The sequence below is a fragment of the Chelonia mydas genome, unplaced genomic scaffold (genome assembly GCF_015237465.2).
Source record: "Chelonia mydas isolate rCheMyd1 unplaced genomic scaffold, rCheMyd1.pri.v2 scaffold_104_arrow_ctg1, whole genome shotgun sequence".
Taxonomy (NCBI): Eukaryota; Metazoa; Chordata; order Testudines; family Cheloniidae; genus Chelonia; species Chelonia mydas.
In genome coordinates, this window is record NW_025111241.1 from 5726 (window position 1) to 20220 (window position 14495).

At 49.9% G+C, this 14495-nt stretch overlaps 1 protein-coding gene across 1 annotated transcript in view; it reads left to right on the forward strand.

Moving 5' to 3' along the window:
• Positions 1–1108: 1108 nt before the first annotated feature.
• LOC119564960 (disks large homolog 2) overlaps positions 1109–14495 on the forward strand; it is a gene marked incomplete at its 3' end in the record, with an annotated part of 31880 nt that continues 18493 nt past the window's right edge. The window contains exon 1 of the mRNA XM_043537590.1: positions 1109–1190. Coding sequence (XP_043393525.1) covers positions 1149–1190 — 42 coding nt within the window. The remainder of the gene's footprint in view (positions 1191–14495) is intronic.

Consider the following 14495-nt stretch of genomic DNA (forward strand, 5'->3'; position numbering starts at 1 on the left):
TCACCATGACAACCCCAGGGCCCCCATGGCTCGGTTGCTAAGCGACCGGCAGATGGTGAGGCAGGGATGGAGGAGGCGTGGGGGGCAGGGGAGAGAGATGGATCCCGCCCCACAGGAGACCCCTCCCCCAATCTCTGCCCCTGGGAGTCCCTCCCCTGAGACCCCCAGATTGCCTGACCCCTGACCTCCATCCCCTCAGCCCCCCACGTCCCCTGCTCCCCAAACTACCTCCCCTGGGCCCCCCAGATTGCCTGACCCCTGACTTCCACCCCCCCAGTCCCTCAGGTCCCCTGCTCCCCAAACTCCCTCCCCTGGGCCCCACAGATTGCCTGACCCCTGACCTCCCTCCCCTGAGACCCCCAGGTCCCCTGCTCCCCAAATCCCCTCCCCTGAGCCCCCCAAGTCCCCTGCTGCCAGATCCCCTGCCCCCAAACTCCCTCCCCTGAGCCCCCCAGATTGCCTGACCCCTGACTTCCATCCCCCCAGTCACTCAGGTCCCCTGCTCCCCAAACTCCCTCCCCTGGGCCCCACAGGTCCCCTGCCCCAAAACTCCTTCCCCTGGGCCCCCCAGATCCCCTGCTCCCCAAACTCCCTTCCCCGAGCCCCCCAGATCCCCTGACCCCTGCCCTCCATCCCCAGAGACCCCAGTCACTGCCCCCCGATGTCCTTCTCCAGCCCCCCCAGCCCTTAGAGACCCCCAGAGCTCCTCCCCCCCCAACACGATGGAGGCCCTTCCCCAGTCGCCGCACCCCCCTTATGAGAGACCCCCAATGCTCCCTCGCCCACCCCATAGACCCCCCCTGGTCTTCCCCTGACAAGCCCCCCCCAGAACCCCCCCCAACAAGATGCCACCGACCAGGGAGTCCCCCCCGCACAATCGCTCCTTCCCCCCCCCCCACAGTGCCCCTGTTGGGAGGGGCTGGGGCAGCCTGGTGTGTGTGTGTGCGCGGGGGGGGCCACTGTGTGAAACACACGCGTGTGAGCCGCAACCCCCCCCCCGCACCTCCCTCCCCCTCCGCCCCCCCCCTCCGCCCTTTCACGCTTCCCTCCAGCTGTCGTGACCGGCCGCCCCCCCCCACACGCCGGCGGGGCCCCCCCCCACGCCGATCGCCCCCCCCGCCCCCTCCCCCCGCCCCCCAGCCGCGCTCATGAAGGGCCGGACCAAGCTGTCATCCATGTGTCTCTGTGTGGTAGGTGGCATCTCTTCCCCCCCCCAGATCTCAGCCCCCCCCCAATCTCAGGCCCCCCCCCAGCTCCATCCCCCTGCATTTGTCATGGCAACAGGGTTTTTTTTTTGGGGGGGGGACACAGCATCCGGGGCTGCACGAGGAGATTTCCCCCCCCTCGCCGACGCCGGGACTGGGTGTTATTTTGTGTGTGTGGGGGGGGCTCTGCGGGTGTTGGGGCGGGGGGTGCTGCGGTGGGGGGGGTACCGAGTTTGCAGCGGGGCGGGGCCGGGCGAGGAAAACCCAGCAACGGGACGTGACTGCGGCGTTTCAGCCCCCCCCCCGCCCCCGGCTCCCTCCTGCTGTAACCCCCCCCCGTGTCCCCCCTGCTGTATCCCGCCCCCCCCGAGCCCCCCCCGGCTCCCCTCTGCTGTATCCCGCCCCCCCGAGCCCCCCCGGCTCCCCTCTGCTGTATCCGGCCCCCCTCTTGTCCCCCTGCTGTATCCCGCCCCCCCCCGAGCCCCCCCGGCTCCCCTCTACTGTATCCGGCCCCCCTCTTGTCCCCCTGCTGTATCCCAGCCCCCCTGAGCCTTCCCAGTTCCCCCCTTCTGTAACCCACCCCCACTGAGCCCCCCCGGTTCCCCCTCTGCTTTAACCCACCCCCTGAGCCCCCCCGTGTCCCCCCGCTGTGTCCTGCCCCCCCATATTCCCCCTGCTGTATCCCACCCCCCCTGAGCCCCCGTGTCCCCCCTGCTGTGTCCTGCCCCCCTGCGTCCCCCTGCTTTATCCCACCTGCTCTGAGCCCCCCCCCGTGTCCCCCCTGCTGTGCCCTGCCCCCCCCAAGCCCCCCCAGCTCCCCTCTGCTGTATCCCGGCACCCCCGGCTCCCCTCTGCTGTATCCGGTCCCCCTCTTGTCCCCCGCTGTATCCCGCCCCCCCGAGCCTCCCCAGTTCCCCCTCTGCTTCAACCCACCCCCTGAGCCCCCCGTGTCCCCCCAGCTGTGTCCTGCCCCCCCATGTTCCCCGTGCTGTATCCCGCCCCCCCGAGCCTCCCCGGTTCCCCCCTGCTGTAACCCGCCCCCCCCGGTTCCCCCTCTGCTTCAACCCACCCCCTGAGCCCCCCCATGTCCCCCCTGCTGTGTCCTGCCCCCCCATGTTCCCCGTGCTGTATCCCGCCCCCCCCCAGCTTCCCTGGTTCCCCCCTGCTGTAACCCACCACCTCCCTGAGCCCCCCCCCGGTTCCCCCTCTGCTTTAACCCACCCCCCGAGCCCCCCATGTCCCACCTGCTGTGTTCTGCCCCCCCTGAGTCCCCCCGGCTCCCCCTGCTGTATCCCGCCACCCCCGGCTCCCCTCTGCTGTATCCGGTGCCCCTCTTGTCCCCCTGCTGTAACCCGCCCCCCCCGAGCCTCCCTGTGTCCCCCCTGCTGTATCCTGCCCCCCCATGTTCCCCCTACTGTATCCCACCCCCCCGAGCCACCATGTCCCCCCTGCTGTGTCCTGCCCCTCTGTGTCACCCTGCTGTATCCCACCTGCTCTGAGCCCCCCCGTGTGCCCCCTGCTGTGTCCTGCCCCCCCCGTATCCCCCCCATTGTACCCTGCCCCCCTGAGCTCCCCCTGCTGTATCTCCCCCCCGGCTCCCCCCGCTCCCCCTGTGTCCCCCCTGCTGTATCCCACCCCCCCCCCGAGCTCCCCGGCTCCCTCCTGCTGTATCCCGCCCTCTCGTGTCCCCCCTGCTGTATTCCGCCCCCCCGAGGCCCCCCAGCTCCCCCCTGCTGTATCCCCCCCGGCTCCCCTCTGCTGTGTCCCGGCCCCCCGTGTCCCCCCTGCTGTGTCCTGCTCCCCGGCTCCCCCCAGCTGTATCCCTGGCCCCCTGAGCTCCCCCATGACCCCCCTGTTGTATCCCGGGCCCCCTGAGTCCCCCATGTCCTCTCTGCTGTGTCCCTGACCCCCTGGCTCCCCCCGCTTTATCCGGCCCCCCCGTGGCCCCCCGCTTTGTTCCGCCCACTGTGTCCCCCCGCTGTGTCTTGCCCCTTTGTATCACCCTTACTGTACCCTGTCCCCCCCCGGCCCCCCTGTGTCCCCCCCCGCTGTATCCATGACCCCCCCATGTTCCCCCAGCTGTGTCCCGTCCCCTGTGTCCCCCCCACTGTATCTGTGACCCCCGGGACACCCCACTGTCCCACGCTACCCCCCACTCTACCTCCAGTGACCCTGCTGTATCCCAGCGCCCCCTCCCCCCCCCACCAGATTCCCCCCATTTCCCCCCAGAGACCTCTAGGCCTTGCATTATATCCCCGGTCCCCAGGGACACCCACCCCCCAAAACCCCAGCTCTGGGCAGCCCCCAGCCCCAAGACCCCCCCCCCATGTCCCAGCCCATGGGACCCCCCGGCCCAGAGGGGCAGTCCATATACTGTGTGGGTCTGTATTGGAGGGCTGGCAGTCATTGCATTTCATCGGTCAATATCGGGGGGGGGGCAGATTTCTCGGGTGGGGGCAAGACTGTGCTCAGGTCACCCCAACCCCTCTACCTGTCGCCCTGCCCCTTTGGCTCCCAGAATCCTTTGCAGCGCCCCCTATTGGCACCCTACTGAACTAGGGCAATCAGACATCCGGATATTATGGGGCCCGTCCCGCTGTTGGGGGCTTTGTCTTATCTAGGCGCCTATTGACACCCGCCGGGACCCGATACTTCACCCTTGTATCCGGTCACCCTCTCCTGGACCCGCCCCCGATCCCGCCTGGCCCACTGGGGACCGGGCGGTTTGCGCCGATCCCTAGCCAGGCCCACAGCTCTGCGTTCACGTCCGATGGCGCCGGGGGAGTCGGCTGAACGAAGGCCCCGTTCCTTGTGGCCTTCTCGCGCCGGCCGGCGGTATTTCGGGATGCACCGGGCTACGTAGAATCTGTGATCGGCTGCATTCGTTGGCAACTTTGCTGTTTGGGATCAGTGCGCTTTGCGCTTTGGGATCCACGGTCCGAAGGACTGCCTTCGGGCCTTGGCGATATTTAGCCCTGCAGTTTGCCGCGGTCGGTGCTTTCGGTTTGCAGCCTGCTGTCGGTCATCCGCCGTATTTACCCTTCCGTTCTCCTGTTCGTCACGGCTCATCGTCAGGAACGCGTTCTGTGCCGTCATGGACAACATTCTGGCATAATGCGGCTCGTTATTATCAATAAATAATCGCGCTTCCTATCTGTTATCATTAATAATCATTATTGCTTTCTCTTTATAACAAGGATTGCGTTCGGTTATTTCTTACGGATAACGTTTTACCGAATTCCGCTAGTTATTATCAGTAATTATCAGAGCCTATTTATGATAATTAATACTTATGATCCCCCTCTCTTTATGATGATTTGTGCGTTCGGTTATTTCTTACGGATAAAGTTTTACCGAATTCCGCTAGTTATTATCAGTAACTATCAGAGCCTATTTATTATAATTAATACTTATGATACCCTTCTCTTTATGATAATTTGTGCATTCGGTTATTTCTTACGAATAACGTTTTACCGTATTCCACTAGTTGTTATCAATAATTTCTTATAGTTGGTTTATGATAACTAATACTTAATATTGCATTCAGTTATTTCTTACAGATAAAGTTTTCCCGAATTCTGCTAGTTATTATCAGTAATTATCAGAACCTATTTATGATAATTAATACTTATTATCCCCTTCTCTTTATGATAATTTTGCATTCGGTTATTTCTTGTGGATAATGTTTTATCGAATTCCGCTAGTTATTACCAATAATTATCAGAGCTTATTTATTATAATTAATACTTATGATCCCCTTCTCTTCATGATGATTTGTGCATTCGGTTATTTCTTACGGATAACGTTTTACCGAATTCCGCTAGTTATTATCAGTAATTATCAGAGCCTATTTATTATAATTAATACTTATGATCCCCCTCTCTTTATGATGATTTGTGCGTTCGGTTATTTCTTATGGATAACGTTTTACCGAATTCCGCTAGTTGTTAGCAATAATTTCTTATAGTTGGTTTATGATAACTAATACTTAATATTGCATTCAGTTATTTCTTACAGATAAAGTTTTCCCGAATTCTGCTAGTTATTATCAGTAATTATCAGAATCTATTTATGATAATCAATACTTATTATCCCCTTCTCTTTATGATGATTTGTGCATTCGGTTATTTCTTACGAATAACGTTTTACCGTATTCCACTAGTTGTTATCAATAATTTCTTATAGTTGGTTTATGATAACTAATACTTAATATTGCATTCGGTTATTTCTTGTGGATAATGTTTTATCGAATTCCGCTAGTTATTACCAATAATTATCAGAGCTTATTTATTATAATTAATACTTATTATCCCCTTCTCTTTATGATAATTTGTGCATTTGGTTATTTCTTGTGGATAATGTTTTACCGAATTCCGCTAGTTATTACCAATAATTATCAGAGCTTATTTATTACAATTAATACTTATGATCCCCTTCTCTTTATGATGATTTGTGCATTCAGTTATTTCTGACGAATAATGTTTTCCCGAATTCTGCTAGTTATTATCAGTAATTATCTGAACCTATTTATGATAATTAATACTTATTATCCCCTTCTCTTTATGATAATCTGTGCATTCAGTTATTTCTTACGGATAATGTTTTCCCGAATTCCGCTAGTTTTCTCAAAGCGGGGGTCGGGACCCCTCAGGGGGTCGCGAGGTTATTCTATGGGTGATCGCCAGCTGTCAGCCTCCACCCCGTCTTAACCATACAGTGAAGGGTAGCCTAGAATTCCTCCTTACCTGTAAGGGGTTAAGAAGCTCAAATAACCTGGTTGACACCTGACCATCAGGACCAATGGGGGAAGAAGATACTTTCAAATCTTGGGAGGGAGGAAGGTTTTGTTTGTACTCTTTATTTCTGTCTGGCCCTTCTCAGTCCCAGGAGAGAACCCCCCCGCCACCCCACCCCACACACAAAGAGCACAAACAAAACCTTCCCCCCCTCCCAAGATTTGAAAGTATCTTCTTTCCCCATTGCGGGCCCCCACGTCTGTACCCTAGAGTTCAGAGTGGGGAGGGAACCCTGCCAACCCCAAACCCCGCTTTATAGCCAGCATTTATAATGGTGTTAAATATAATTTAAAAAGTGTTTTTAATTTATGAGGGGGAGTTGCGCTCAGAGGCTTGCTGTGTGAAACCGGTCACCAGGACAAAAGTTTGAGACCCACATCTAGTTCCTATCAATTATGATTAGACCCTATTTATTATAATTAATACTTATTCCCTTCTCTTTATAACAGTTTGTGTGTTCGGTTATTTCTTACGGATAACGTTTCACCGAATTCCGCTGTCCATAATTATTAGAGCTTATTTAGTATAATTAAGACCTATCATTCCCTTCTGTTTATAATAAAGATCGCATTCGGTTATTTGGTATTGATAATATTTTCTGCTCGTTATCACCAATAATGATTAGAGCCGTCTGTTGGTTCGAATGAATAATGATTGATTGCATTCAGCTATTTGTTAACTGATAATATTTTAGTACATGCGGCTATTGATAAATAATGATGATTGCTTTCCGATTATTCCAACTGATAAGGATTACATTCTGCTATTTATGAACATTACCACCTTCTCTTTCTTATAATTAATAATAATTGCAGTCTGCTTTGTATGATCACTTATTTATCGTAATTAATCATTGATACATTCTGCTATGTACTCTCGTTTGCCTATGGATAATAAATAATATTCATTATTTCATTCTCCTAGTATTCGTACGGTTGCATTCATCTCCTTAGCAGCAATCATTACTGGTCTGTTTCATATCATGAACGCTATTGATTATTGGCTTCTGCGATTGAAGCCAATGATCGATTATTATGGCCTTCAATCTAGCACCGTGATTTGCCTTCGGCTCGTTAGTACTGTTTCATTCTCCGGTTGATCGTTCAGCATATTTAGTCATGCATTCTGTTTATTAGCTTTCATATTGATTAGAGCATTCACCGCCATATTCGAAGGGATATTACCTGTTCCTTGGTGCTTTTTATGATCAATAATATTTATGGTTGTCGTTAATGGTGCTTTTCATGATCAGTAATAGTTATGGTTGTCGTGAATGTTCTCAGTGGTAGCAGATGACAGGACAAGGAGTAATGGTCTCACGTTGCAGTGGGGGAGATTTAGGTTGGATATTAGGAAAAACTTTTTCACTAGGAGGGTGGTGAAACACTGGAATGCGTTACCTAGGGAGGTGGTGGAATCTCCTTCCTTAGAAGTTTTGAAGGTCAGGCTTGACAGAGCCCTGGCTGGGATGATTTAATTGGGGATCGGTCCTGCTTTGAGCAGGGGGTTGGACTAGATACCTCCTGAGGTCCCTTCCAACCCTGATATTCTGTGATTCTACGATTCTATGAATATTCACGATTGGTAATAGCAGAATGGGCATAAACGGGCTTGATATCAATGAGGCTGGAAGTGAGAAGAAAGTTTCTAAACATCCCAGAAGGGAGGGTCTGGTGGGTCTCACCTTTCCCCGACGACGGTACCCCTTTCAGGAGGCTGATTTGCCTTGCGTACGCCCAAGTTTCGCCTCCCTTAAAAACCACGCGCCTACAAAATCAGACCTAAAAATACACAGCGCACCACGACTGAAAAATTGCCGACTTTCTCATTTTTAACCGTATAATAAAATACATCCGCTGGAAGGTAAATATTATACATACAATTCAGTGTGTTGTCTACAGAGCCGTGTAAACAAGTCACGGTGTGAAATTTTAGCTTGTACCGACATCACTGGCGGTTTTTGTGTAGCCTGGTGTAAAACTAGGCAAATCACTAGACGAGTTGACGTAACCACTGGAAGACCTCTGCGTATTCCCAGGGGGGCGCGTAACCCGGTTGAGAACCCCTGCGTTAAAGCGTTCCGATAGCCGGACAAAGTAGTTTGAAGATGGAATTTGATCAGGTTATTTGCGGGATGAGATGACGGCGATAGCAGGAACAGGCCTCAGGGTCTCTTCCAGCCCTATATTCTCCTCCGGAATCGGGCAAACAAAGGGTTTTGGGGGTTTGGTGCAAATTCTGAAAAGTCACCAAATGCCTCTCCATTTTCAGCGGCTCGCAAAGCGGGTTTTGGATTTGTTTGGGCCGAAGCGATTCGATCGCAAGCGGCTCTTTATTTAATTTTTAAATGGCGGTTAAAACACTTGAACGGAAAAGAACTTGAAGTGGAAAAGTTTCGACTCCCTGGGAATCGGTGGGCTTTTCTTTCTGGGACCATCCAGTGATGCCGAGGGGAATTTTCAAAACGTTTCAGCGTTCCTACGTCTGTGTTTTTAGCGGAAAGAAGTTAAGCCAACATATTTCACCTAGCTTTCTTCCCTCTCCTCGTTAATATTTATAAGTGCACTCTGCTGTTAATTATCAATAATATCTCTCAGGGCATTCTATTATCATGTATTTACTATTGCATTATCACATTTAGTATTCTTTCAATCTATAATTTATTCGCATTCATATAGAAACATAGAATATCATGGTTGGAAGGGACCTCAGGAGGTCATCTAGTCCAACCCCCTGCTCAAAGCAGGACCAATCCCCAGTTTTTGCCCCAGATCCCTAAATGGCCCCCTCAAGGATTGAACTCACAACCCTGGGTTTAGCAGGCCAAAGCTCAAACCACTGAGCTATCCCCCCCAAATAAATAATAATATTTATTATTGCATTCAGTTTCCTTATATTTAAGTCTTGCAATCTCTTATTAGCATTCATATTGATTATTGCATCCTATTATTTACTATCAATATTTATTATTTAGTTTAGTTTATGATTTAGTTGGGGTTGCTCCCGCTTTGAGCAGGGGGTTGGACTAGATACCTCCTGAGGTTCCTTCCAACCCTGAGGTTCTATGATTCTATTCTCTTTTATGATAATTTATTCTGCTCTAATCCGCATGGGTTAGGCCTCAGCTGGAGTCTTGTGTCCCGTTCTGGGCGCCACATTTCAGGAAAGAGGTGGACAAACTGGAGAAAGTCCGGAGAAGAGCAACAAAAACGATGAAAGTTCTAGACAACGTGTGCAACGAGGGAAGATTGAAAAACTCGGGTTTGTTTAGTCTGGAGAAGAGAAGCCTGAGAGGGGGATGTGATCACAGTTTTCAAGTCTGTAAAAGGTTTTTACGAGGAGGAGGGAGGGACGTTGTTCTCTTTAACGTCTGAGGATAGGACAAGAAGCAATGGGCTTAAATTGCAGACAGGGCGGTTTAGGTTGGACTTTAGGAAAAATGTCCCGCTGGAATAAATTGCCCAGGGAGGTTGTGGGATCTCTGTCGTTGGAGATTTTTAAGAGCAGGTTGGACAAACACCCGTCAGGGATGGTTTAGATAATACTTGGTCCTGTCTCAGTGCAGGAGACTGGACTAGATGACCTCGAGAGGTCCCTTCCAGTCCTACGATTCTGATTGTACTCTCCTTTTATGATATTTTACGGTCTTGCCGTTTATTAGCATTCATGCTGATGATTACATCCTGCTCTCATTACTGATAATATTAATGCATTCCATTACCCCCTGCTTTTTGTGATCAATATTTGCGATTACATAATATTTGTGGTCATTTATTGCATTCTGTTTTTATTACATAGCAGTCCTATTCACGATCGCATTCCGCCACTTATCGTTGATAAGGTTGCGTTCATTTTTCACTCGACTGATAATACCGTCACTGATTAGCTTTCGTCGTTAGGGGTGCCTTCTGCTGCATGTTATGGTTATCGTAGTCAGTTTATCCTCACAGCCGATTCCTCGTCAATTAATACTCTTGCAATCTCTGAGCATTGATATCACAGAATCATCGAGCTTGGAAGAGACCTCAGGAGGTCATCTAGTCCAACCCCCTGCTCAAAGCAGGACCAACCCCAACTAAAACGTCCCAGCCAGGGCTTCATCAAGCCGGGCCTTAAAAACCTCTAAGGATGGAGATTCCACCACCTCCCTAGGTATGCTATCGATTATCGAAAAGACTTTGTGGTGCGTTCTGTTTCTGATCGTTCCCGGTCGCATTCGTGTTTTGTTCCACTAAAAATTCTTGCAATCTATTCGCTTATGGGCCTGCCTGTTTATTATTGCATTCTCTTGTTGCTAATATGGCTAATATTTCTGCCAGGAGGGCGGCCGTTAGCTGCCAAGTGGACCCAGAGTTTTGACTCTGGTTGGAGCCACTTATTCCAAAAACCATTTGGGGACTTTCAGAAATGAGCCCCGGAATGGTTCCCTAGGGAGGTGGTGGAATCGCCATCCTTAGAGGTTTTTAAGGCCCGGCTTGACAAAGCCCTGGCTGGGATGATTTAGTTGGGGTTGGTCTTGCTTTGAACAGGGGGTTGGACTAGACACCTCCTGAGGTTCCTTCCAACCCTGATCTTCTATGATTCTACCTGGTCTCGAAGTAACAATTAGCTTATGGGGTTGGGCTTCTGAACTCGATTCGTTTAGCTCATAGGGCTTCTGGGCTTGTTTTACAGGGCAGAGATGGCTTCTGTTGCATCTAAATGCTGCTCTGGAAACTTTTGCGAATGTGAAGGTCATCACGAACGCAACGGTGTCAGTTTTCAGGGTGTTCTGGGTGCCCGGTTCGCTCGGGGGTTCTCTAAATATTCCTGGCCTACTTGCTTTGGCATCCTGCTTTCCCGTTTGCAAGACTGGAGATTCACGAAGCAAATAGGGCAAAGACAGGGCCTCCTTCCGTTGTTCAGCGTTTGCATCTTTCACCTTTTGAATCTCTGACCTGTGGGGAGTAGTGGGTTAGAGCAGGGGAGGCTGGGAACCAGGACGCCTGGGTTCTCTCCCCGGCTCTGGGAGGGGAGTGGGGTCTAGTGGGTTAGAGCAGGGGGGAGCTGGGAGTCACCCGTGGGGAGTAGTGGGTTCATAATATTTATTTACCGACCTCTTCCAATTGGTGTGTACGTGTTAAGACTCCCTTCTGGCAGAGGAATGATCAAAATTTTCCCCAAGGTAAATATTTTTTCCATTTCACCAGAAATAGGTTTTTTTCCAGAGCGAAAAAACCCAACAAAACATTTTCCACATATTTCTTTGCAGGGGGTTTCCAAAAAAGCCAACACTTTCGTCCGGGTGTTTTTTGTTCCCCAAATGTGGATTTAAATCCCCATTTTGCCGTGATCTCTAACCCGTACTTTTCCCTGGGATTAAAGGCACAAAAGTGGGAGAAATTTTGGGGGGAAAAAAGAAACATTTTCCCACCACTTCAGTTGCTTTATTCCACTGAAGAAGTTGGACGGAAAGTTACAGGAATGGCATTTCCTCCAGATGTTCATAGATACATAGATATCCGGAGTACAATAGATCATTAGTCCGTTACTCTGACCTCCTGTATAGATTTAGTTGGGGATTGGTCCTGCTTTGAGCAGGGGGTTGGACTAGATACCTCCTGAGGTCCCTTCCAACCCTGATATTCTATGATTCTATGAACACAGGTGAGATGATTTTGCCCAGATCTTCAGTCCAGAGTTTGACCCAGTTATCTCTCTGGCCTTAAAATCTAGGATGCAAAGAATCTATGACCAATTCGATTCTAATGCCGCAAATTAGACATTGGAAGGCAAAGGTCATTTCCATGAAGAACCACAATTTTGTCTACATGGAGGAAATTAATCTGGATTAACCCATTCGTTTGCTTCACTTCCAAAGCGGAGGAATTCTAGCAACATAAAATTGTGATTTCAGGAGGGAGCGTCTGCCTGGGGAGTTTTGACAGAATAAGATGGTTTCCCCCCCGCAAACAGCGAGTTCACGTGCGGTTGATACGTGCAGGGTCTAGTTACTACACAGTGAAACTTCAGGAGTCGCCCGAAGAAGGAATCGCACCAACAAACCGTTGGGGGAAAAGAATCGGTTGTTCGCTCTGCAATATTAGATTCCGTCCCCTTGGAAATGTTGAAATGGGACCTGCATGGAGGTGGGAAGAAATGAAATTTAAACTTTTTCATGGGGGGGAAAATGCAAATCGATTTATTGAGTCATCGATTCCATGGACTTTTCTGATCAAGTCAGCCCTCCTGGATAGCACAGGAAAACGTCCATGAATTCATACCTCAAACAGATCTTTTAGGAAACCATTCACTCTTGATTTAAAACCTGCCTGTGATGGCAAATCCACCATGACCCTTGCAACTCAACTGAATTTTGACTGGAAACTTAGTTCATAGAATCTCACGGTTGGAAGGGACCTCAGGAGGTATCTAGTCCAACCCCCTGCTCAAAGCAGGACCAACCCCTACGAAATCATCCCAGCCAGGGCTTTGTCACTCCTGGCCTTAAAAACATCTGAAGGACATTCCACCACCTCCCTAGGGAACCCATTCCAGTGCTTCACCACCCTCCTGGTGAAATAGTGTTTCCTAATATCCAACCTAGACCTCCCCCACTGCAACGTGAGACCATTGCTCCTTGTTTTATCATCTCCCACCACTGAGACCAGCCGAGCGCCATCCTCTTTGGGACCCCCCTTCAGGTACTTGAAGGCTGCGATCAAATCCCCCCTCCCTCTTCTCTTCTGCAGACTAAATAACCCCCGTTCCCTCGGCCTCTCCTCATAAGTCATGTGCCCCAGATAATTTTCGTTGCCCTCCAATTTTTCCACATCTCTTCTCTAGTGGGGGCCCCAAACTGGACACCGTACTCCAGATGAGGCCTCACCAGTGCCGAGTAGAGGGGAATGATCATGTCCCTCCCTAGATTTTGCTGAATTGTTTTGGATGGAAAAAAACCACCCAAAAGACGACAAACCAACCGTACACACAAATTCTGGGAGGGGGGGCAGAATCTGCAAAAGGGAAAAGAATAAAAATACCCTGCCAAAATAAAGCCGTCTTTTAAAAATCTGCAGAATAAATGCAAACATAAAATGAAGAAAAGAAATTAAGAATCTGCAAAAAGTAAAATAAACAAGAGCTAATGCCTAAAAAATTAATCTGCAAGAATACAATGAAACAAGCAAAGGAACCTGCAAAATTAAAACAAATGCATTCTGCACACACACCCACAAAAACGCAACAAAAAAAACGGTCAAAGGAGCATGAAATCAGTAAAATAAATTTTAAAAAAGCTGCAAAAATACAATGGGAGAAATAAATGTCTGCCCAAGGGAAATAAGAACGTAAATAAAACATGGGGGGAGGGATAGCTCAGTGGTTTGAGCTTTGGCCTGCTAAACCCAGGGTTGTGAGTTTAATCCTTGAGGGGGGCCATTTAGGGATCTGGGGCAAAAATTGGGGATTGGTCCTGCTTTGAGCAGGGGGTTGGACTAGATGACCTCCCGAGGGCCCTTCCAACCCTGATATTCTATGATCTATGATTCTGCAAAAGTAAAGAGAAACCATCTCTGCAGACGTAAAAGCGCTATGTACCTAAAATGCTGGCAAAAATGAATGAATACACCTGCCAACCATTGCACGAATAAAATGACCCTTTGGCAAACTAAGCTGCCAGGTGTGAAATAAAGTACAGATACCATAAATAAATAAACAAGTCTGCAAAAAAAATCCAGTAACTACATTCATTTTACAAAATCGGCAAAAGTATACGTCAGCTACACCGAACCCCAAACTTCTGCCGAACGCTCTGCAAAGACCAGAAGGGTTCGTGCCATTTTTGCCATGTTCAGGGTTTTCGCGTACTTCCCCCCGCCCCCCTACAAGATCCTTCCGTTTGCAGTGCATAAAACCATGCGAAAAATTTCAAAAGCCTTGAAAGCGAAAAGTTGGACGCGAACCGATTCCCTCCCCCCCGCACCCCCCGAACTTCTTGATTCACCAGAAGTTTAGAGTCGTTTCATTTTCAATCCGAAATGAATTTCTCCCTCCTCCGCGTAACAGTCTTTTGTGTACTTGAAAACTGTGATCACGTCCCCTCTGAGTCTGAGAGGACAGGACAAGGAGTAATGGTCTCAAGTTGCAGTGGGGGAGGTTTAGGTTGGATATTAGAAAAAACTTTTTCACCAAGAGGGTGGTGAAACACTGGAATGCGTTACCTAGGGAGGTGGTAGAATCTCCTTCCTTGGAAGTTTTTAAGGTCAGGCTTGACAAAGCCCTGGCTGGGATGATTTGATTGGGGATTGGTCCTGCTTTGAGCAGGGGGTTGGACTAGATGACCTCCTGAGGTCCCTTCCAACCCTGATATTCTATGATTCTATGATTCTCTCCTCCAGACTAAATAAAGTTTTTCCGTCTTCCCTCATAGCGCATGTTTTCTAGACCTTTCCTCATTTTTGTTGCTCTTCTCTGGACTCTCTCCAGTTTGTCCACCTCTTTCCTGAAACGTGGC